The sequence below is a fragment of the Triticum urartu genome, chromosome 4A (assembly GCF_056163025.1).
Source record: "Triticum urartu cultivar PI428250 chromosome 4A, HENAU_Tu73, whole genome shotgun sequence".
Classification (NCBI taxonomy): domain Eukaryota; kingdom Viridiplantae; phylum Streptophyta; class Magnoliopsida; order Poales; family Poaceae; genus Triticum; species Triticum urartu.
The window spans coordinates 9,979,360-10,004,514 of NC_141876.1; the positions used below are offsets into that span (position 1 = coordinate 9,979,360).

Below are 25,155 nucleotides of genomic sequence, written 5' to 3' on the forward strand. Positions count from 1 at the left end.
CTATCATTCATCAGAAATGACACTTCATGGACTATGGAGTTTTTTTTCGGACGAGCTAAATGGTATCAGTCAGCTCATGTCAAACTGAAAATAATAAGAACGGCCATGCGACCATTATTTTGGTAGCTTGCACCGTTGAAACTTAGAACTGGAACTGCATCTCCTTGATGTACCCAAGGTCATCTAGGTTTGCAGCCATGGCTTTCTTCATCGGAGGAGGTCCACATCTCAATATCTGAAATAGAAAGTCACATTACTATCTGGTTTGCTAGACTAAAATGACACACCAACAAGTTCACTGACGACTCGAGATTTACCTGAATGTCCGCCGTAGGCGCTGCGCAGTGAGCTTGGAACAAAAGTTCACTGACGACTCATGATTTACTCTTTGAAGTTCTCAGCATGTGAGTGCCATGGAATTGTAGTCCCCAGTTTTGCACTGAGAAGACTGATACTACAGTTTATGAATTTATGATACACTGATGTACACACAAAAGACAAAACCAATGCAGACTGTCTTCTACAATTGTTAGGCGCCTCCAGCTATATAACCTCTAAGCAGCATATAACGCACTTTCCATAGTTCTGAAAACTTTATCATAGCAAGGAATATTTAACGACTCATCACTTCAAGTTGCACCTATTTTTCATCACCAGGTAGCTTAATTACGCATGAATCAGTCCACAAATGTAGCATCTCTCTGCCATCCTAGCCAAGACTCCGAGAGATGTCTGACCACACAGACTAATCCATCAACAAATGAAACTATGTTACCAACATTTTGTAATCAACAATAGGCAATTCAGAGGTCAGTGTTTGTCCCCCACCAATTTCAGTACTGGAATATCTAAATGAGGTGTGTTCACTGCTCAACCCTAACTGGATATATATATGTGAAGGTGCTGCAACGAGCAGTTGGTCCGCCGCCGGCAGAACTAACAGCAGGGAGGGAGGGACGGAAGGAAGAGACGGGGGCAGGGGAAGAGATACCTTGCTGCGTTGGTACACCACTACGGCCAAGCGCAGGCGGGGCCTCCATCTCGGGTCAGCGTCGTCAGGACCTCGCGCCGGTGTCGGCGGGGCCGTGAGGGAGCGGCCACAGCGACCAACCAAAGACGGGGCTTCGCCTCCATGACCTCGCGCCGGCGGCGTCGCCTCTAGGTCCTCACGCTGGCGGCGTCGCCCGGTCCTCGCTCCTGCGCCGCCGTCTCCAGGTCCTCGTGCGAGATGGGTTAGGCCAGATGCGGGCGATTGACAAGGGAATTGACAGACATGCTAAAAGAATCAGTCACCCATGACCATAATACCCTTATTGATTAAACTTAATCTTTTTACTTAATAGGTTTAAATCAACGGTGGAGAATAATCAAAGGAGGAGTTACATGAAATTACGTTTCGTAACTCCACAATCACCGTAAAAGAGCTCAACCAAGAATTGTAACAAGTTGTCGTGATCACGAGCTCATTTTTTGTAATGACTTGATTTAGGATCCATAATGAGAATGTGAATTATAAATAATGTATGTTCAATAAAATCCTTTCCACCATTTTTTTCGATGTGTTTAATAGGAAAATCTCAAAGGAAAAGTAAAACTTGTCAAAAATTAGTTTCCTTCTGCATGGATTAATTCATGTTTTGGGTCTATCTGCTTGTGATAAATTGTGAAAGACAATGCACAAAACAAAAGTGGTACTTACTTCACAAACTAGCTAGACTATCGAGCAGGAAGTCTACGGACTTATATATCTCGAGTGCAAAACCTCTTAATTTGAAGAAAGCAAACCAAGAATTGTAACAAGTTGTCGTCATCATGAGCTCATATTGTGGGAATGGCTTGCTTTATCATCCATAATGATGAATGTGAATTAAAAATATTTTTTGTGTAATAAAAGACCATTGTCGCCATTTTTATGTGTTATAGGAAAATCTTAGAGAAAAATGTAAACTTTTCAAAAACTAGTTTCCTTCCGCATGGATTCATGTTTTGGGTTTACCAGCATGTGGTATAATAGTGCAAGGCACAATGCAAAATAAAAGTGGTAGTTACTTCACAAACTAGACTATCTACCAGGAAGTCTATGAAACTTAGCGTTCCTTTGATTCATAGGGTACGAAAACTGTAGCAATAAGAAGTGTATAGGATTTGAATGTCATGTCTAGTTGAATCATATGGAAAGAGAATTTCTGTTTGATTGAGAAGGAGTTTTCCATGAGGTCTAACCTCATGTTTTTATTTATTTATGAACTCACACTACAAGATTCCCATAGGATTATTTCCTATGGGACACGATCCTATAAATCAAATGGCTTCCATAGCAAAATTACATACTATATAATATCTCAGTCCTATACAAATCCTTTAGAAATTCTATGACTCGAAGGAGCCCTTAAGAGTGCAGACGGTGATGAGAAGTGGGGATTCTACGGCAGAGGAGGAAGCGGGAGAGGCATCAGGGACAGACAAAGCCGACGACATACTTGCGGAGGTCGGCTGAGGAGGGGAGGTTGTGTTGGTGGTGGGGTTGTTGCGCCATTGAGGAGGCGAGTGAAGCACTAGGCGAAGATGGCGCTGGCGCCTGGCGGTGTGTAGAGCGGCAACGGCCACTGCTCAGTTTGATTCCATAGATTTCCCCTTTTTTAGATGGATCGATTCCATGCTTTGTGTTTGGGTGAGGTCGGGGATGGATTGGGTTGGATGGAGAGACCAAGGGTTCTGTTGCAGATGTGAAGCGGGTGGTGGGTGTCTTTTTATAAAAAATGCTACAGCTGGTTTCGTACATGTTGGATGCAGATCGAACGGCCGGAAACACTGGACGGCAGACTCACCATCAGCACCAACTCATTTGTTTTATAGGAGTAGATAAACTTGTTTGTTGAAGTAGCAGTTTGGTATCATCATGTACACATTATCCGTGTGCTTATATAGTATCTAAATTAGAAGGGTTGGGTGCGCTTTGCTGCGTCATTGGTGTTGTTGAGATTCTTAAAATAAATTACTCATTGTGTTTTAAAACATAAGGTGTATTACTTTTTTGGAAAGTCCAACCTCTTTAAGTTTGATCAAATTTATGAAGAAATATATCAAAATTCGTAATATCAAATTGATGTTATTAGATTCACCATGAATGAATTTCCATAATTTTTGGCTTAATATTGTGGATGTCGATATTTTTGGCTCTAAACTTGATCAAAATTAAAGAAATTTGAGTTTCCAAAGAACTAATACCCCTTGTATTTTGGAACTGATGTAATATTTAGTTTGGCGGAAAGGGGAGATGATGGAGTGTGTTTTATGTTTATTTATAATGCAGTTATTTGTGGGCCTTTCATGGTGTGATTCTGTGTTATGCGCTAATCAACTCATACTTTTGCGGGTAAATTTTTGCGTCGGTGGCTACATGTATTATATTGGTGCTATAGTATCATCACATGGTGGTGCTTGTTTTTTCTAGGTAGTAAGAGGGTGCACAAGGTTGATATGTTTTTCTAGCCGGTTGGTGTTGATTGATTTGAAAAACCGTTGGCCCGATCAAAATCGTAAACCAAATTGATAATCGAATATCTCAATCGAATAAAAAAGCTTCAAAATTAGGGAATATGGTGAATTAGAATAATTAAATGGGAGAGCTCCTTGAGGAATTATTGACCTTGTCAAAATTAGATGACCAAGTTCTCAACTGAAGACCTCAATTAATTGTGAGGACTTAAAAATCTAGAAAGCATAATGTATATATAGTATAAAATAATAGAATGAGAGATTTAAGAAATCTTTGATTTGATCAAAATCAGGTGACCCAATTCCAGTTGGACACCTCAATTAATTGTGAGACCTTTTACCCCTAGGGAGCTTAATAATATTCTCCCTCCGTCCCGAAATAAGTGACTCAACTTTATACTAACTTTATACTAAAGCTAGTACAAAGTTGAGTCACAGAAGGAGTAGTAGATATGAAGTACTCCATTGAGAGTCAGCCTATGGTATGACATCGATGTAATTTCTTACGACAAACCATCAAAACCATTCTGTTAAGCGGTTATTAATAGGAAAAAAAATGTCTATCCCCACATACACTACCTCTGTATCAAAATAAAGGAAAACATTTGCCTTCAGCGCGCCGGCTGAACGTTGCGTCGGGCGTGCGCCGCAGCATCCTGCGTTAATACTCGGGCACGTTTGACTAGTCACCCACACAACCTCAACGCACGTTTGCTTGGGCCCGCCATGAACCCTTCCTTTTCTTTTCCTCTGGTTATCTTCTTTCTCCCGTCCCTTCCTTCTCTTTCCCGCGCATGAGCACAGGAGGCGACCATGGCCGTTTGCTGAACGGCCTACACCAATTGTTGCCATGGCCGTCGCCTTGGAGCTGCCATGGCGGTCACCACAGATGGTCGCTTTATGCTGCAACCAGCCATGGTGTTTGCTGGAACCGCCTACACCAATTGCTGGAACCGGTATCGTCAATTGCTGGAAACATGAGGTCAAAAGCTGCCAAAGCTGCATCCAGCAATTGTTTTGCTACATACGGCATCACTTTTTGCTGGAAGCAACACAAGCATTGTCTATGACCGTTACATGGCGGAGTTGCAACCAGGCGAAAAAATGCTACAACAGACACATCAATTTGCTGACCGACATTTTTATTTGTTGGAACCAGTCCAGTGTTGATGTAGCAGAGCTGCATCCGGCGACATAATTAATTTCCTACATCAGGGTTTCGTTTTTTTACTGGAACTAGCACAAGCTAACCGTCATCGCACGTACGTGCTGCTCGGAACGCTGTGCTGGCGGCCGATGTTGCCATGACCACATCAGCAGACTTTCTTTTAATCTTATAAACCCACTTGCAATAATCAAATTCTTTCCCTTTGTTGGTGGTACAAGATGCCATGTTTTATTTTTCATGAGTGCTTGGTATTCATTGTCCATAGCCCCTTTCCAATCTTTGTGAGCAAGAGCTTCGGCTAAATGAGTAGGTTCACCTGAACTAGTGAGGAAAGCATACTTGCGAGGATCATACCTTACTGCACCATCCTTATATTCCTTAGGCTTGAATAATCCAGATTTTGACCTGATATGGCGCTGAGGAATTTCCGGTGACACACGTGTAGCAGTTGTTGCAGTTTCTACATCACCAGAACCGGCCGCAGAAGATCCAGCCGAATCAGCCTGGACTGCCGCGCCGCAGGGCTCCAGATCCAAGGTGGGCGCGGGATCCGGCGAGATCCGCCTCGTACCACACGCCTCAGCGGGAGAGCTCCGCATGGCACTATTGGCTGGGTCCACCTTGGTCGGGCTGCCGGCCCCAGAGCACGCCGGCTCCCATGCAGCGCGTGCGGACGGGCTGCGCCTCGCGCCGTCTGGGTCCACACCTGGACCTCGGTCGGCCACGGACTCAGCAGGTGGACTGGTCCCACCACTTGGCGCCTCAGGAGACGCGGGGAACGCCGCTACGCGCCGAGCGACAGGGCTGTCAGCCTAGGATCGCGCGTGGCTATCATCCTGGGATCGCGTGCCTTCTCTGGAACCGCAGTTCTGCACCAAATCTGCATCGGATCCAGCGCGGTTCTCGTCCTCTTCTGCACACGTAAAACCATAGCCAAAAGCTGCATTTTTTCCATTAGTTTCTGAATTTTCTTCTGGACTAGACACATGATCATGTTCTATTAATTCTCCCCCGGTGATCAGTACGTGGCAAAGGATCCGAGAGAAGAGAGATTTCAGCTCGAAGAAGGGCTCCCGCATTTGGATGAAGTTTGGCAAAAGGGAAAATAGTTTCATCAAAAATCACATCCCGAGAGATGTAGATGCGTCCAGTTGAAACTTCTAGACACTTGTAGCCCTTGTGAAGATTGCTATAGCCAAGGAAGACAGATTGAGTGGACCGAAACTCTAGTTTGTGGCGATTATATGGACGAAGATTCGGATAGCATGCACATCCAAAAACTTTGAGGGAATTATAATCTGGTTTTTGATGAAACAATCGTTCTAAGGGAGTTGTGTTTCCAATGACCTTACTAGGCAAACGATTGATAAGATAAGTGGCGGCAATGAAAGCTTCATCTCAATATTTCAGAGGCATAGATGCATGAGCAAGAAGGGAAAGACCAACTTCAACGATGTGACGGTGTTTGCGTTCGGCAGAACCTTGGTGTGCATGGGGACATGAAACATGATGCTCAATGCCTATGCTTCGAAAGAAGGAGTTGAGTTTCTCATACTCTCCTCCCCAGTCACTCTGGACTGTAATGATTTTCTTGTTAAATTGACGCTCAACAAGTTTTTGGAATTCTTGGAAGACAGAGAAAACTTCGGATTTGAACTTAAGTAAGTATATCCATGTAAACTTACTATAATCATCAATGAAGCTAACATAATATTTCTTTCTTCCAAAGGAATCTCTGGCATGACCCCATACATCACTGAATATCAGTTCCAACGGAGCATGAGACACACTATTTGATCTAGGATAGGGGAGTTGGTGACTCTTGGCACATTGACAAGCATCACAAACAGACTCTTTATTCTCACGACTAGACAATTGAAGATTGCCTTTATTCACTACTTGATCAACTATTTTTAATGAAGGATGACCTAATCTTTGATGCCACCTCTCTAACGACGGCTTGACGATGGAGTAGACTTGGTGATGACGCTTGCGGCTAAAAGCTCTTAATGTGATAGGATATAGACCACCGACGCATCTATCATGATGGAGGAGCTCCCTCGTTGCCCGATCCTTAATGAAAAAAATACTTGGGATGAGTTTCAAAGAAGATGTTATTATCAGCGGACAAATGAGACATGGAAGCAAGGTTTTTGTTGGCTTGTGGAACATGAAGGACATTCTTTAGAAGAAGATCACGTTTAACATTAGGGAAATTAATAGAGGATTGACCAATGTGACATATGTCCATACCTCCTTCACTTGTGGCGGTGTTTATCTGATCATTGCCATAGTATCTTTCTCGATTTGCAAGCTTCTCCAACTTGCTGGTGACATGATCTGTTGCTCCAGAATCAGCATACCAGATGGTGTCTCCAGCTTCTTCTTGCTCCCTGATGGCTGCAGCTACGTGGCGCTCTTCGGGCACGTAATCTTCACCGTAGCGGTGCCAACAGTCTTTCACCTCATGCCCTGACTTTTTGCAGAGCTGGCAACGCGGCCTGGTGTTGGAGTAGGAGGCGCCGGAGGGGCGTGGGCCAGAGTTGTTGGCGCGCCCACGCCCGTTGTTGTTGTTGTTGCCGCGCCCGCGCCCCTGGTGACCGCGGTGACCACGGCCTCGGCCTCCAGTGCCACGACCACGTGTGACAGAGTTAACTGATGACTGGCGGAGATTGTTACCTTGTAGTAGATTCATGCGAACTTCAAAGCTTAGCAATTGGTTGTAAAGCTCCTAGACGGTCACCGGCTCGATATGTGCAGCCAGGGCTGAGATCACCGGGTTATATTCGATGTCCAGCCCTTTGAGCACATAGGAGGTTAGCTCTCCTTCAGAGAGGGGATCACCGGTGCAGGCGATCTCATCGGCGAAGGCCTTGATCTTTGCCAGATACTCCGGCATGCCCATGTTCCCTTTGTGCAGATTGGCGAGGGCGATGCAGGTGTTGACGATCTATGCTTGCGTCTGGGCAGTGAAGGAGGCGTGGATGGCACTCCACACCTCGGCCGACGTCTGAAGAGTAGCGACCTGCGCAAGAATCTCACGTGACAGAGACCCCATAAGGTATCCTTGTACCTGTTGCTGCTAGGCGAACCAGATCGACCGGGCGTAGTTGAAGACTTGCCCCTCTTTCCCATCTTTGGTGATGGTGATGGTAGGAGGGGCGCCGGGCTTGCGGCGTCCAGGAAGTGCTCCATCTGTGCTCCCTTTATTTGGGGTAGCACGATGGCCTTCCAGAGGAGGAAGTTCGTCCTCGTGAGCTTCTCAGATGGAGGAGACCCGAGAGAGGAGACGCTGATGTGGGAGGAGGAAGATGCATAGGTGGATGGTGTGGATTGGGTGGACATGGTACTCATGGTGGAACCGATCAGGACGGTATTGGTGGCGGCGATGGTGGAAGCAGCGGTGCTGGCGTTGGTGCCTGACATGATTTCTCTCGATGCCTCTCTCTGGTTAGGTTTCAGGTTTCTCTCTCGATCAACTAGATCGATCTTTCAGGAAAGCTATACGTACGAGAGGAAGGGCTCTGATGACCATGTAAGATTTGATAGGAAGCGTTAAACCCTTTGCTCGGGCCGCATGTATATTTATGGAAGGATTGCCGTGGCTTACAAGGTTTGGAATATCATTAGGATACTTCCAGAATACATCGAGAGAGGGAGATATAACTTGGAGAGGAAGAACAGAACAGAAGAAGAGATAGGAACATAATAAGTTTAAACAACTATCTCTACAAACTCTATTCTAACAGCTTGTCCAGCACGATCTCCACCATGCCGAGCCGGAGGCGCTGGACCATGAGTCCGACAGGACGCGGGCCGCCCTCAAGTGGGCGGCCACCTCAGCAGGTGATGATTCGTCCGCCACCTTGGCTCGGGTCATGGCAAACCGGCTCAAACATGCCGACCTCGACCTTGTGAAGAAGAAGCTATTTTCAGCCACCCCTCTCACGGCCGAGGATGTCCGAGCAATCCACCTTGTATTGCATGTGATGATGACCCCGATGTGTGTTGGCAACATCACCCACACCAATGACGGGCTGGTTGTCCATGTCCGTCAGAACCTCGACCACGGCGACGACGCTATCTGGTCCAAAACAAAGCCCCCTGTCTCTAGTACAGCTGACGCCAGGATCACCTCCACCGCCTTCCGCTGGGACGGGACCGCCATCTCGTCTCTGCACTCCGGACTGCATACCAAGCTACTACATTGCCTGAGGATAGCAAATGGCCAGAAACACATTCTCAAGACCTCGTGTGGCGGCGACGCCTGCGATTACCTGCGCTCTCTCAAGATGTACCTCCATGGCATGATTCACAACTTGTACGTCCAGGCGCTCAAATTGCTGCCCGCACCCTCGGGCTCGCTCATGCGAAGCATCCTCATGGCAGGCCACTACTATGGGCCCTGTGACCCTCTCTCCAACATCATCCTTAACTCCATGACACATGTGGCTCTGTTCTCTCATCTTCTGACCGCATGATGTTCAATGAGTACAATGACGTTATGGACCCCCTATCTCTGCTCGGCCTAGTTGTTCGTTCCCTTGAGGGGCTTGCAAACCTTGCCTTGTTCGCCGACCCCCAATCCTCAATTACTTGTGCTCTGGAGAAGCTCTGCAGTTTAAAATGTGTCGTCCTTGTTGACATGTTATCATCAGCAACAAAGAGGTCTGAAAAGAACCCCTTCCACGAGGCGGCCATGGCTGCCAGACACCCAACACCCCTTCAGCTCAGTGAATTTCACCAGATGCTGCTGCTCGAGCCCGATGGCCGAAGAGAGCTGCTCTCACATATAACCAAGGCACAAACTAGTGGTGGTGTGGTTTGCTTCGATGACATCAGAATCTGTATCTCGGCTATTTGCGACAAGTTCAAAGAATCCAGGTCTCAAACTAGTGGCACCGTGCAAGCTCCTGCTCCTGCTCCTGAACTTTGTGCAGAGGCCTTGAGGAGAGTATGAGGAAGAGAGGAGCTGGTTGCGTTCAAAGATTGCTCAGTTGCTCAAGGATTACACGGACCAACATTTTTGGGTAGGCATTGAACTTCCTCCGTTTGCAATCACTAGCTGCTACTTACGTACAGATATTCGCTTTACCTTGATTTGACCAACAAACACTCTTTGCTTCTTAATTTCTTGCTTGCTGTAGGGACCAAAGTATGAACTTGATTTTATATTTGGTGTGGAACAAATAGAGCACGGCTGGCACCGCTGCACTGATACGTGCCACCACGTGAACTTCATGGCAACTTCTGATGAGAATGTTTCGAGGACCCTATTTTACGCCGAGTTATGGTCCTGGCCCTCACGTAAGCGAAGGACAGAATTCTGCTGCCCTCTACCCTCTGCAAACGTGGGTAAGTCCTCTACTTTTCTGCCGCAGCACGGCTGATTAGCAAGTGACAGCATTTGATTAGTAGTTTGGGACACGGCAATCTGCTTCTCATCATGCTTGCATGCACGTACCATTCATCGTAAATCTGAATTAGTTGTAATATGGTTTTTTTAGTCCATATTAAGTCTCAGGAACCAAACAGGTAGGACTTTTTAAGGGACTTATAAGTCTCTATAATCCCTATAAGTCCCTCCTTGAGAGTCTTATTTCATAAGTCCCAAATGCCCACTTTAAGTCTTTATAAGTCCCTCATGTTTGGTTTAGATGAGACTTATAAGGACTTATTTAAGTCCCTACATCAATAAGTCCCTGAAAACAAACACTCTCTAAGTCCCTGAAAACAAACACCCTCTTATTATCATCATCTTGCTGAATAATAATCACTGCCGGGTTTTATTTTGTTAATAGGGCGTTGCTACTATGACGAGATTCGCGCAAGGAAGATGGTGTATCCAGATGACGGCAAGTACTTCCGCGACGATATCACCCATGAGGGAACCGGCAACGTGGATGGCGTGCTACAGATGGACCTCGTGCACTTCAGCTCCGAGTTGGACGTGGAGCTCGCGCGGGATTTGAACATGCCGCCCACTTCAGATCCAGAGTATGAGTCTAAGTCTTCAGATAGAGAGTATTCAGAGTATGAGTCTATGTCTGAGGATTAGTGAGTCTTCCCGCCTCCCTCCGTGGCCACGGCTCGCTAGTGCGTGTGTGATGCTATCAGCTGTGAAGTGAGACCATATATATCTGCTGCTTCCTGCTGTGTGCTGTGACATACTCTATGTACTCCAGCACGTTTGGTTGCGGTAAACTAGCTGCTGCTAGCTACTAACTGTTATGCGTCGGTCGGTGCCTTAATTTGTTCATTGCTTGGCCTTGTTAAATGTGCTTTTTGTTCAGTCGTTGGATTCACATTTCCCCCTTTTGTTGACATATCCTTGTTTGGTGTTGTGTTGCCGGGATTAGATGTGTTGGGCTGGGTGCTTTCTTATTTTTATTTTTAGAGGGGCAATCTTCTCTCAAAAAAAAGGACACATGAGGAGGAAGGTGATGGTTGTTGGGCAGCTCTGGCTGTCTTGCATGTTCCAGTCTTAATGGCAACATGTGGTGTGGTGTCTGCTGATTTTGTTCAGAGTCATCAGTAATGCAAGGTTTAAACATAATCTATAGGGGCATTTGTTTAGACCAAACTTAAACTCTTTATTCAATCCAAGTGCAAAAGCTTAAACAGGGGTGACAAAAATTTGATAAACCCTAGTATCGTATTTGAGGTGATGTTGATGTATCCTGCGGCATCACTGCTTGGTAACGCCTGACCAAACGGCGCAGGTTGATGAATGCCGATCCGCCCTCCCGGACGGCCTCTCTCGCCTTCGTCGCGAGCGCCGCCGCCCTCGTCCGCCTCTCCACCGCCTCGTCTCCTCCGCCCATGATGCTCCTCACCGCCTTCTCCACCGCCCCTCGCTCCACCACCGCCACCTCCCCGTCCTCCTCCTTCAACCACTCCACCCCGACGCTCACGCCGGTCCCCATCGACTGCACAGACAACATTTCGTTCAAGAACTGGTGGGCCATGTGTGGCCATGTCACCACCGGGAGCCCGACCGCGACCGCCTCCATCATCGAGTTCCACCCGCAGTGCGTCATGATGCCGCCCACCGACGCGTGGGACAAGATCAGTTGTTGCGGTGCCCAGCCCTTGATCAGCAGCCCGCGGCCGGACAACCGGCCCTCCAGGTCCTCGAGGAATCCGCGGACTTCCTCGTCCTGGTCCTGCCCGGCGTTCTCCGGTGATACCACCCAAATGAACGGGTGCCCCGACGCCTCGAGGCCGAGCCCGGTCTCCATGACCTGCTCGGGGCGCCCGTGCAAGACGCTGCTCCCGAAGCTGACGTAGAGGACGGAGGACGGCTCCTTGCCGTCAAGCCACTGGAGGCACTCGTCAGCGTCGACGGCGGGCGCGTTCCCTCTTGCCGCCAGCGCCGCTACGTGCTGGTGCTCGTGCTGGTGGAACAGCGACACCGGACCGACGGCCCACACGTTGACGCTCCTGACCTCCCCGCTGTCCACGACCGTCCCCGGCTCCAGCTCGAGGAAGGTGTTGAGGAGGACGCCGTCGACGTCGACGCACGCCCGCTCAACGGCATATGCCAGCTTCTCGTACGCCAGCTTCTCAGACGCTGGCAGCCGCATGAACCCGGGGGGCGCGGTGGGCAGCTTCACCTCGACCGGCTCCTCGGGCATGAGATGCCAGTATGGGTCCGCTGCGGCGTAGGCGTTGTGCATGGCCGCCGCGTGGTGCTCCGTCTGCAGGCAGAGGAGGCAGTAGGCGGACATGCCGAGGAAGCTGAGCCGCGGGACGCCGAGGCTTGAGGCGAGGCCGGTAGTCCACGGATGGCAGATGTCGGACACGACGCACGTGACAGGCGGCGCATGCACGCGGAGGTGGCGCTCCAGCGGCCCGCGAAGGCGCGACGTGGCTAGGAGGTAGGCGGCCTCCTGGTCCAGCGGGATCCGGTCGACGTCGTCCGTGCCGGCGAGGTCAAGCGGGAGCTCCACGAGCCGCACCGGCAGGCCCGACGACTCGACCGCGGGGCGGAGGCGCGCGGCATAGGTCGGCGTGACGACGACGCTGGCGAGCGCGCCGTGGGCGGCCAGCTGCAGCGCCGCGTCCACCGCCGGGATCAGGTGGCCGTGGTGCATCAGCGGGACGAACACGAAGTGCGCCGTCGTCGTGGCCACCACGTCGTCGGAGTTTGCTCTCCAGCAGGCCATCCTACTACTCCTAGAGCGCGACGGCGAGGCAACGGCGGTGTGCCGTGGGCGTTGGAATGGCGGTGTGGTGCTGGCCCGTCGTGGTAGAAGATGGCCGGGTTTGGGGTTGGGTTGCCACAGGTACATATACCTGCAGGCGGCGGCGGCAGACATACTATGTGATTCTGACTTGAGCTACCGGGCATGACAAGTGTATGTGTTCCCTGCTGTTATATGGCCCTAAAATGTTTAAGACTGGCCAGGTCTTGCCTTTGGATGGCATGCTTGTCCAGTGTCCAGCCCAGGCAAACAGCGATGGTACCAAGGCCGGATGAAAACAGAGAAAACTACAACAGGCACACGATTGCCGGCTGTTTTTTTTTTTTGAACTAGATTGCCGGCTGTTAGACCAAGAGAAGAAGAACAAAGATGTGTCGCACCATCTCTTCTTATCAGTTTAATATATTTTATATTTTTCGATAAAGGACTTTTCATTGAATAGATATATCGAGGTGATACAATCGCATTAAAAGAAAGCCCGGCCTCTGCATAGGTAGATGCACACAGCCAAAAAGTCAAAAGTGCCCTAAGAATTAAAAAATAATTCGGTACAAAGCGTAGCAAATAAATCATGTCGAGGCTAAGGTGCGGTAGATCCTATCCGTAGATCACACCGCCATCCATGGGGGTAGAAAACCTCCCTGGCCGAACGCTCCAGCCGTGTAGACGCCATCATAAAAAGGTCCCTGTCTTCCGGCCTCTGCAGGATAGACCAAGTACGGAGCCATCGTGTACAAACATGAATAACCTGCATAGGAGATGAGACACATTTGTTATTGAAGATCACATCATTCCTGGTAAGCCACAGTGCCCAGCATAAGGCTGCCGCTCCCACGAGAATATGTGCAGAAAATTGTTTATCAATACCCCGCAACCAGTTGCCGAACATATTCCATGCACTACGTGGTGGGTATAAATTAGAAGCTACCTGAACTATGGCCCAAACTGCCCGAGAAAATTTGCACTCGAATAATAAGTGTCTAATAGTCTCGTCATGTTGGCAAAAGACACATGTCTTAGAACCATGCCAGTTTCGTCGTGCCAGATTATCTCTAGTTAGAATGACTCCTCTATGTAAAAACCAGAGGAAAATCTTCACTCTTAGAGGAATTTTGAGCTTCCACAATTTCCTGTTATCAACTGGAACATCACAATGAACCATTGCATCATACATGGATTTGACAGAAAATTTGCCATTCTGATGCAAGTTCCATCGAAAGACGTCCGGCTCACCTGACAGTTGAATGTCCTCCAGACGAGTGAGTAATTCATTCCATGCTGCCAGGCGAGGGCCAAGAAGGTCCCTACGGAAAGAAATATCAGGGTTTTGTTGTCCTAAAACTTGTTTGATCGTGACAAATTTATGTCTGACAATCCTGTACAAGCTCGGATATTGCACCATTAGTGGGTTGTTCCCTAGCCAGGTGTCTTCTCAGAATCGAACCTGAGAACCATCCCTAACCGAGAAGGTCCTGAATTGGAAAAAGAATTCCTTGGCCTTCATCACGCCACTCCAAAAATGCGAATCCCCGGGTTTCCAATGAACTTGAGAAATGGCATTAGATCCCACATACTTGTTGCGTATGATTTCCTGCCATACCCCATTCTCAGAGAGTAATTTGTAAACCCACTTGCTGAGAAGAGCAATATTTTTTATCTCAAGGTCTTGAATTCCCAGCCCCCCTTGACTCTTAGGTCTGCATAATACGCTCCAGCTAGCCAGTCGATATTTCTTGGATTCATTATCGCAATGCCAAAAAAATCTGGATCTAAAGTAGTCTAGTCGCTGGAGAACCCCTTTCGGTAGGTGGAAGAATGACAACATATATAGAACCATGTTGCTTAGGACAGAATTGATCAAGATCAAACGTCCCCCGTAATACAAGAGTTTGGCCTTCCAGCTGGTTAGATGTTTCTCAAGTCTCTCTTCCACATACTTCCACTCAGCGATAGTTAAACGCCGATAGTGTATAGGAATACCCAGATATCGCATCGGAAACTGCCCGAGCTGACATCCAAAAATCTCAGCATACTCAGGTGCTGATTCTGCAGCATCACCAAAGTAAAAGAGTTCGCTCTTATGAAAATTGATTTTGAGACCAGAAAGTTCCTCAAAAGCACATAAGAGCAACTTGAGATTTCTTGCCTTGTCTAGATCGTGATCCAAGAAAAGGATAGTGTCATCCGCATATTGTAGAATAGATAGTCCATCTTCTACCAAGTGTGGAATGACACCACTGATTTGACCGTCCAGCTTAGCCCGCTCAACAAGGGTAGCTAGCATGTCGGCCACAATATTAAACAAAATAGGAGAGGCGGGGTCCCCTTGGCAAAGCCCCTTCCTTGTCTGAAAATAGTTGCCAACGTCATCATTAACTTTTATGGCCACATTGCCTCCAGAAACAAAGCTCTCTACCCAACGACACCATTTTGGTGAAAACCCCTTCATGCGCAAAGTTTGCAACAGAAAGGGCCACTTAACTTTATCATAGGCTTTTTCAAAATCTATTTTAAGAATGACACCATTCAACTTTTTCCGATGAAGCTCATGTACAGTTTTGTGCAGGACGACCACTCCATCTAATATGTTGCGGCCTTGCATAAATGCTGTTTGAGTGGGCTTTACGACATGGTCAGCCACCCCGTTCAACCGATTAGTAGCGACCTTCGTAAAGATTTTAAAACTTACATTCAGAAGGCAAATCGGTCGATATTTTTGAATACGATTAGCCTCCTTAATCTTGGGCAATAGGATAATTTCCCCAAAGTTTAAACGAGAAATATCAAGGTCTTCGGTGTGCAGTTGGTGAAACAGCGGAACCAAGTCTGCCTTAATCACGTCCCAAAAACATTGATAGAACTCTGCGGGAAAGCCATCCGGGCCCGGAGCTTTGTTGTGTTCCATTTGGAACACAGCGGTTCGAATTTCCTCCTCAGAGAATGGGGAGGTTAGGAATCCATTTTCCGCTTCCGTAACTTGAGGGATGTCATGAGTAACAGATTCATCCAACTGAAAATTTGTTTCAGCTGAAGGTCCAAAAAGCTCCTTGTAATACTTAGTAATGAAAGTTCTAAGTGGTGCGTCCCCCTCAATCCGGCCTTCCTCCTGGTCAAGGGAGAATATGCGTTTCTTTCTATGTCTGCCATTGGCAAGCATTTGAAAGTATTTCGTATTATCATCACCTTGCACAAGCGAATCCGCCTTGCAATGTTGGTACCATTTAATCTCTTCCTCGCGTAATAGGCGGGCAATATGCTCATTTAGATTGCTTTTTTGCTCAATCTCAACAGCAGTCAGAGGCCTGACCTCCGCTATTTTATCAAGGGAATCGATTAAGGTAGATAGTCGCAGTTTTTCTTTTTTGTAAATGCCAGCAGTATGCTTGGCCCATCCACGAAGGAATCGGCGCAAGGCGCGAATTTGATTGTTCCATCGTTGAATGGGTGTGTTACCATGAGGTTGACGCGCCCACACTTTCTTAACAAGGTCATGAAATCCCTCTGTAGTGAGCCAACCCAGTTCAAATTTAAACTGGTGACGGTTAGAACGTGGGATTGGTTGTCCAAAATCGGTTAGCAAAGGAGCGTGATCCGATAAGGCCTCAATACGTTCTAGAGCCCGAACCGATGCTAGGGGGTATTTATATTCCCAGTCGGTGGTAACTAGCACTCGGTCAAGTTTTTCAAATGTTGGAACTGATCGGTTATTGGCCCAGGTATACTGACGGCCAGACATCGTGATCTCCCTCAGATCCAGGCTGTCAATAACAGCATTAAAGAGGAAAGGCCACCTAGTGTCAAACCGGTCATTTTTTTCCTGCTCATATCGAAGGATATTAAAATCCCCCCCAATTAACATGGGGTGAGGATTGTCTCGACAGGTATTAACAAGTTCTTTTAGAAATGCAAACTTAAACTCCTCTTGAGCGGCGCCATATACAGCCACCAAACTCCACAGGAAGTTGTCGGACTTGTTTCGAAGGTGGAATTTAATATGATAATCCCCCTTTGACGTGGACAATAGTTGCAAGTAAGTAGAGTTAATACCTAGCAATATTCCACCGGACCTCCCGGTCGGCGGCAGTACGTGCCATTCGTAGTCCAAACCACTTGAAAAGTGGTCGAGAGTACGTGTTGGAAAATCACGTTTGCCCGACTCGGTGATAGCTACAAAGTCCAACGCATGATCCTTTACGCAATCGGCAATGTGTTTGTGTTTAGCCAAGTCACCCAGACCTCTGCTATTCCAAAACATGCCTCTCATGCTGAACCAATTTTTTGTTTAGAGACCTTCGCTTTCTTAGAAGAGCGCCCTCTTTTCTTTGCTGAGTTAGACTTACTCTTGCGCACCGATGCGACTAGCTCACAAAGCGTAGTGTCGCGTACAGTATCGTCAAGGTCTATTTCACTCGTGTCTTTAACCAAATGAGAGAGAAGCTTGCCTTCGTGATTGGCATCAGCATCCTCATCTTCCTCATCTGACACGAGAGGGTCAACAAAACTTGACAATCTAGGAGCAACCGTAAGCCGGTCGAACTCCACTTGTTTAAGAGCCTTAACCGAAAAATCTACCTCTTTCTCATTACGGCCTAGTGACACTCCAAGTCTAGTAATATTTGAAGAAACTTTGGATTTATCAAAAGACATAAAAGATTTGCGAGAAGAGGTACCTTCGAAGTCAAGGTTGCGAACCGCCGTCCTATGCATGGCCTTCACCATAGAGTCCTCGTCTGTGTCTGCTGAACCATCAGTCCCGATGTAGTGACGCCCGCTACGCCTCAGCGGTGAAGGGGAAACATCGGCCGCCGAGCCCATCCCGGCGCCCCCGAGAGTCAGAGTAGTCTGCTGCGGCGATAAATAAGACATCCCGGCGACCCCAAGAGGCGGAGTAGACTGCAGTGGCGATGAAGAAGAAGATCGTATGGGCTGGTCGTCCACCTCCTCGAGTCCGGATGCCGGCGCCCCCCTGGTGACGGAGGAGTAGATGACAGCGCTCGTAGCTGCGCCATGGCCGACTCCAGGCCAGCTCTAACGGCCGGGGAGAAGATCACTCCCCGACGAGTCGGAGAGACAGGTGCTGGCGATGGTGGCGGCGATGTAGCGCTCGCAATCACCCCCGCAGGTGCCACCCCCTCAGATATAGGGCACGCGTGGCTCCCCTCGTCGAGGGGCGGTGCCGACGGGTGGGTCGGAGTCGGCGACGCCAAAGACAGGGGAGCCGACGTCGTCGGAGGGGCAGCCATAGACGAGGTAGCCGGCGCCGTCGAAGAAGACTCCTTTAAAGACGAAGAAGCAGCCGTGACAGGAAGGCCTGGATGAGGGTTCAACGGTGTGATGGCACTGGTCATTTGCATGGGCACCACACCGCCCATGGTAGCAATGGCGGAAGGGTTGTTAGGAGTTGAAGTGGGTTTGGACCTCTTGCTTGGATCGCTGCTCTTCACTATATCCTCCCTGTCATGCCCCTTGTCGCCTCCTGGATCGTCCCCATGCTCCCAGACTCGAGGCACAAAATCACTATCAACCTGGAAGTCTGATTTTTCCAGACTGTACCGGAACTCATAACCTTTTCTTTGAACCACCACATCGGTAGAGAGAGAGTCAATGGTGCTGCTTCTGAAAGCATCCAGGTTCAGCACCGCTACCTGGATACGAACAATTCCTCTCCGACGTAAACAGAGAAGATCGACGTCAAGAGTAGCGCCAATGACCGAGCCAACCGCCCAAAGCCCCAAGAAGTGTCGGAGAGCGTGAGGCACCCCATGCACATGGACCCAAATAGGTATCAACTCGAAACGGTGTGGTATCTCTTCTGGCTTCCAAGGCTTAAACTCGATAGTGACATTGTGAGACTTGATGAAAACAGCAAACCCAGTGACCCTGTGCAAAACTTCCTCACTCGGGAAGGACATAAGAAAAGTGTCCTGACCGTGCGGTATGGCCTCCCACGTCCACTGCAATTGGTACTGAGCAATCTTAGCAACCTCTGCCTCCACGATACTGGGAGTTATAGAGCCACCAGAAATAGATACCAATGCCGTCAGTGAATCCTGTGGTGCAAGATCCTCCCTGCAGACATTGTCGGGCATTTGAAAAAAGGCCATACTTTCAGTTCCGTAACCACAAAGCATCGCCACCGGCTTCGGCATCTTGAGAGCAGGGCAGCGCAGTAAAGTCATCGGGTGATTAGTCTTGTTGCAAATGAAACAAAACTGTTGTGTCTCGCAGTCATCATTTGTGTGCGTTGCAGACTGGCACTTAGAGCACCACACCTTCTTAGGAATTGCTACTCCCTCGGTTGCCCCTGAAGGCTGAAACGTAGGTGTAGGCTGCTGTTGCATTGATCCCAGCTGCATATGTGCGTACTGGCCGTGACCCGCTACCATCATAGACGAAGGGGACATGGCGGGAACCTGCACTGGTGGCGGCATCATAGGGACCGCAGGTGGGGGAGTGGAAACTGGCAGGGCTGCTCCCTGGTTCATCTTCTGACGGCCACCTTTGCTTCCCTTCGGCTTGCGAGGTCATGCAGCAGCGGGGCCTCCGGTGGCAGCAGAGTTATGTGGCGGCCTGGCGTTGAAGCTGGGAGCCATCTGCACCCCGGCAGGACTACTATGATGCTGCACATAAGCGTTCATCGTAGGTTGAAAACCTGTCGGCTGCTGATGTTGCTGCGCGAAGCCAGTCGTTGGTTGAAGAAGATACGGCGGCTGCGACACAAACTGACCCGAGGTGCCAAAAAACTGTTGCTGGAACGGCGCCTGATACGCCGTGGACTGCTGCACCGACAGCTGCTGCACCGGCGCGAAATTTCCCAACGAAGCATAGGGTTGCGCAACCTGCACCGGCTGGTAAACCCCCGGAGCGAAGCCGGGAGCGCCTCCCGACGGAGAAGCATTAGGCTGAGAGGAGCTTGAGGTCGGATTCGGTTGGTGGCCGGTGGAGGTGCCTGGCGGCGCAGATGGGTCGCCGCGTGTCATTGCTGGGGAGCGGACAACAGCCATGAAGGAACGATCGAACCTAGGGTTGACTGCCTTCTCTGCCCGGTTCCACAAGTGGCCAAGCCAACGCTGAGATTGACCATCCGGAGCCGACGTCCAGGATTCGTCAGATGGCATGTCAGACCTGAAACGGCCGCAGATGACGGATCGAGATTTCGAACTGTGGCCGCCTTGGCGCTCCGCCTTGCCTGTCCCGAAGAAAACGCCGGCGAAGAGACTTCCGGCGAGGCCTCCCCATCTCCGAGACACACCTGCGGCAAGAGATCGCCGAGGGTTCTTGGCAGCGATGCCCGAGGAAGCGGGATCGGACCGATCCAAGGCTTGATCAGCGGTCTTGACCGGACGGGCACCCCGGAGACGCCGCGGGTGGCCGCGGCAAGTATCACCGGTGGCTCCTTCAATCCAGGCACATCCACGATAGCATCCGCCGTAGAGGCCACCGTGATTTCCGCCGAGTCCAGCGACGGTTCTCCGTACTGGTCGGACATGCAAACACGAGAAACCTCACCTGTCCGTCGAGACGACGGTCTCTCCCACACCCTAGACGCCGGTGTAGGGTAACCAATGTCCGTCCAGAACTCAGCTGCTAGTTCCTCGTCCGTCTTTCTCCGGCGAACAGCCGAAGGTGGCAGTGTAGCTGCGCTAATGGAGGAGTCATGAACCACATGCACCATCTCCTCCGCATCGGTAGAACCGAGGCAAGAGAACCGAGATCCGGAATCCGCCGGCGGCGTCGGCGACCAGCATGGCGCTAGCGTGAGCCGCCGCCTAGAGGCGAGCCGCATAGAGTGCAGGTGACCGACGTGAGATGTTAAATGTATCTTTCACGGGGCCCTCAGGGGTCGCTTAAGCGTTGTACTACAGCTCACCGGAGCACCCCAACAAAGCTATTACGTACGCATATAGCAACAGTGTTTATGAACCCGTTCACACACATTACAATGAACAAGATGGTAACTAGATTATTTTCGAGAATAATGCTAATTCGTTCATGCCTAGATTGCACTCATTAATTCCTTCTCCATCATCTGTACAAAATAATTGGTTTATCTCTACTATCTAAAAGAAATGTAGTGTTCCGTTTTCCCTCTTATCTTCCCTCTCTTCGTCCAACCTCTCGTACGACCCCTCTTCCCTTTAGCGATTTTCTTTTCTCCCTCCACCAATTTTCTCCCTCCCGAGGCCTGCTCCGGTGCTCCCCCTAACCTAATTTTTCGAGGGGTATTTTTGTCCCCGTGAGTTTTTTTCCTGGCCCGCCGTAGCCCAGATCCAAGTCCTGTCTAGCCCTGTATAACCCAGACCGTATACGTACAGTACCCAGGTCCGAAAGAAAAACATCCCACGACCCCACAACCACGTAAGACCTGCCGTATCCAATCATTCATGCAACTCCATCAATCTCGCGAGCATTGACGCAGCTCCATAATTCACATAGTAGATCTCCAGCGGCGGCTATCTCATCGCCGGCGATCTCGTCGGATAGCGGGCGCGGCAACGTCGTAAACCAACGAGCGCGCAGAGGTACCGCATCCCGCGTCCCCCCTCTAGTCTCGCGGCAACATCGAACGAACTGCCGCCGTCAGTGGTAGTGGTTAACCTAGCGGGGCGGGTAACCTAGCTACCCGACGGCACAGGCGATCGTGGATCTTGTTCCGGTAGTGTTGCTCCTCGTGATCTGGGTTTCTTCAGTCTAGGGTTCACGTAGCGTCGGTTGCCGTCGGCTGTGCGCACCACCACTATCGTTATTTGATGTGGCGGCTAACCTAGGTATCCGGCGGCAGAGGTAATCACAGATCTAGCTAGGTTTTGTAGAGCTGCTCCTCGCGATTGAAAGTGATCACGACGGGTGTCGTGGCCTTCTTCCTTACTAGGTTTGGCAGATCTGAACGACCTCGGTTGGGGTTGTTTACATAACATCCGTGGTCGTGTGCTATGTGTTGTATATTTCATCATTGATAATGTTTGCACATGTGATGATACATATTATTTGTTGTAGGAAATGTCGGACGAGGAGTTAACTGATATCATGGTAGACATGGAGTTCGGAGAACTGATGAAAGACTGGATAGAAGATTGGTCAGATGATGAAAATTCAGATCATGGAGATCGGTCAGAGAATGGGAACGAATGGGACGATCTTAATGTGAGTGGCATTATCATGTTGTAATTTTTTGGTGGCACCCGACAATATTAAATTTTTGTGTTGAAAATTTATAGATGGATGAGCTTGATGATGGTCAGGAAAACAACTCGGAGCTCTCGAATGAAGATTACATTAGTGAGGTACGGAAGTGAAAAATTTTGTTGGCATGAAAATTGAATTTCTCCTGGAATATTATATGATAAGTAATTATGTATTTGTGCTGTATTTTTCAGCTCATTTCCGAATGTCATAATGCGTACGACTATTACGGTAAATCAGACATGGAGACAGGCCTTAACGACGAATCATTAGATGCACCTGATTCTGGGGAGTCGCAGTTGTCGGTTATCATGAGTGAGGTATGTGTGTAATCAATGTTCTATGGAAGTAATGTTAAACCATAGAAAACTGTTTTCATGGCTATGTTTTGATTGTGTAGGTGACACAAGATGATGGGGCATAGAATGTCTAAGATACTGCCAGTGCGGATGATAAGAGGGATATGTTCATGCAGATAATGAAAATGACTTTTATGTCTCACGATGTTGCGTATGATTTCTACAACAACTATCCTAGAGATAATGGTTTCAGCATTAGAAAGAATAAGGTCAGGTATAGCAAAACCGAGTCACATCATATGCGTTATAGGCGATTTGTTTGTTCCGGACAAGGGAAACGTGACAGCAAGTTGCTAACCGAGGAAGGACACAGCCGTAGGCTTAGAGCCGAGACACGCAGCTTTTGCGAAGCGCGCCTGACTGTCAAGCTTGACCAAAAGCGTGGGGTTTGGTATGTTGAAAGTTTTGAGGACAAGCATAGCCATATGTTGACAGGACCGTACAAGGTACCTTTTCTTTGGTCCCATAGAAAAATCAAAGAGTACCAGAAGCATGAGATAATGTCCATGGGAGCTGCAGGGATTAGAATTCACGGCATGATGGATTCCTTCATCAGCAAACATGTCTGATATGGCGGTGTTGGTTTTATCGGGCGTGAAATATACAACCTTTGCGCCAGGGAGAAGAGGAAGCTGCTTTCAAAAGGTGATGCTGCCACAGCCATAGGCATCATGGCCAATAGGAAACAGAGGGATCCTAACTTCTTTTTTGAGTACAAGCTAGATAAGGAAGGACATTTGAATAGGATGTTCTGGTACAACTCCCAGTCTCGTCATGACTATGAGGACTTCGGCGATGTGCTTGTATTTGACAGCATGTACAAGATGAACCGCTATGGTATGCCACTCATACCTTTTGTTGGTCTTAACAATCACCGGAAGACCACTGTTTTTGGCTGTGCCATAGTTTTAGACGAGACCGAAGAGACATACGTGTGGCTGCTGTAGACTTTTTTGAGGTCCATGTGTCAAAAGATGCCAAAGAGTGTAATCACGAACGTCGACGCTGTGATGATCAAGGCAATTCGCGAAGTCTTGCCAGACGTGTGGCACTGTATATGCACGTGGCATATAGAAAAAAATATGAAGATTCACCTCAGTCACAAGTCCTTGAAGGAGTACCGAACTCTTCTGTACTACAGCACGTCCACGGCCACGTTTGAGGAGAGATGGCACGTGTTTTCCAAAAGATGGCAGTCGGAAAAAACTGTAACATGGTTGAGACGAATGTAGAAGAAGAGGAGATTGTGGGCCGCGGCTTATCTAACAGAGGGGTTTTGGCTTGGCATGAAAAATAACCAGCGAAGTGAATGCCTGACCTCATGCCTTCACCTCCACCTAGACAGTGAAATGACCCTGGTGGATATGATTTTGCACTATGAGAACGCCGTTGTACATATCCGTGAAAACGAGGCGCGAGATGACTGCATGGTCTCACAGAGTTTACCGGTGCCAGTTACTAGCTCGAGGGAACTAGAGATAGCTGCTTCTCAAGTCTTCACTCCAGCAAACTTCTATATGTTGCAAGATGATCTTAGAAAAATTGGCGGCATGGAGATTGTAGAAATTAAGCTGGGAGACGGATCACAGCAGTACATCGTGGCCTAGAAGAATAACCGGAAGAGCCGTTTTTGGGTGGAGTATGCACCACTAAATTCCGCAGAAACTATAAGGTGCAGCTGCAGAAGAATGATTCAAAATGGTCTACCTTGCAAGAACATATTCCATGTACTGAAGTACTTGAAATACCAAAGTGTTTAGTTCTTGTTCGGTTCACGAAAGAAGCAAGGTTGGGACTGCCCGCGCGAGGCGCACAAGCGATATGTTGGGATTTTGTTGGACTGGGGCAGGGGAAAGAATGAAATATAGCCAGGTCAGTGTGTTAGCGTCAGAAGCTATGCATGCGGCATGCAAACACCCAACTTTGTGGGATCAGTTACAGGAGAGTTTGAAGGCTATGATAGCTAAGAGTCATGAGTATGATCTGCTACAGGATAATTTGAGCAAGCAAACAAATGACCTCAGTAAGTGTGCAGTTGAATATGTGGACGATGGTGAAGGCAACATGATTGTAGTTAAAGATCCTATGAAAGTGTCAAGCAAAGGTGCAACAAAGGTAAATGAGAGCCGCCCTATCTCGAAAAATGGTAGATCACTCTTTTGATGAGTTGAAAACCCGGTGCGGCGCTTGCAAATTGCTAGGACACACTAGACGTAGCAAGAAATGCAAACTAAATCAGAAGTAAGTGTTTGTATGCATTGTGGATTATTAAATTTTTTATCATTCATTAACTTATCTTGTCTTTTATCATGTGCAGAAAAGTGGAGAAGAAAGAAGAGTAGAACACTTGCTTCAATTATTTACGGATGGATCGAGTGAACTGGCAGTATATCCTTCACATTATGTCATCAAATTTACTTCGACGTTTCTCGTGTTTGGTTCCTATATATTGTAGCAACTGCATCGGCACTTAGTTTAGTGGGAGTGTCAACCTTTTACATCTCTAAATAAGCAACAAAATCGGACCTAAATAAATTAGTTTTGCATGGTTGGGAATAGTAGATTGCAATGCCACCGTGTTATGACCGGGGCGGGAGGTACAAAGAATATTGTACATTTCCCCTCCCCACGTCCTAACTGCCATTAAATAAGTATCTGTACCACGCACTCACCCACCTCCCACGCGCGCCGGTTCTAACTCCCCTCTTATCCCCACCTACAGTAGATCGAGAAACACTCG

General features: G+C 48.5%; 3 protein-coding genes and 3 pseudogenes across 3 annotated transcripts; 1 reads left to right on the forward strand and 5 right to left on the reverse strand.

The window, feature by feature from the left end:
- Window positions 1–5,478: 5,478 nt before the first annotated feature.
- Window positions 5,479–7,571, reverse strand: LOC147974387 (uncharacterized). The gene is made up of 3 exons (XM_087520027.1): window positions 7,410–7,571; window positions 6,920–7,328; window positions 5,479–5,579 (listed from the first exon to the last, which is right to left on the reverse strand). Exons 1-3 carry the CDS (start codon window positions 7,569–7,571, stop codon window positions 5,479–5,481), a joined length of 672 nt encoding a protein of 223 aa, XP_087376153.1.
- LOC125555134 (small nucleolar RNA Z247) lies at window positions 7,367–7,505 on the reverse strand (annotated as a pseudogene).
- Window positions 7,572–11,313: 3,742 nt separating the features above from the next.
- On the reverse strand, window positions 11,314–13,163 carry LOC125554491 (UDP-glycosyltransferase 73C6-like). Its single transcript, XM_048718034.2, has one exon. The coding sequence runs from the start codon at window positions 12,985–12,987 to the stop codon at window positions 11,314–11,316; it is 1,674 nt and encodes a 557-aa protein (XP_048573991.2). The 5' UTR covers window positions 12,988–13,163.
- Window positions 13,164–13,481: 318 nt separating this feature from the next.
- On the reverse strand, window positions 13,482–17,688 carry LOC125554490 (uncharacterized; annotated as a pseudogene).
- A 17-nt stretch (window positions 17,689–17,705) lies between these two features.
- LOC147974388 (uncharacterized) lies at window positions 17,706–20,659 on the reverse strand (annotated as a pseudogene).
- A 1,214-nt stretch (window positions 20,660–21,873) lies between these two features.
- LOC147974389 (uncharacterized) lies at window positions 21,874–22,388 on the forward strand. The gene is made up of 3 exons (XM_087519461.1): window positions 21,874–22,017; window positions 22,092–22,157; window positions 22,251–22,388. Exons 1-3 carry the CDS (start codon window positions 21,874–21,876, stop codon window positions 22,386–22,388), a joined length of 348 nt encoding a protein of 115 aa, XP_087375587.1.
- Window positions 22,389–25,155: the final 2,767 nt, after the last annotated feature.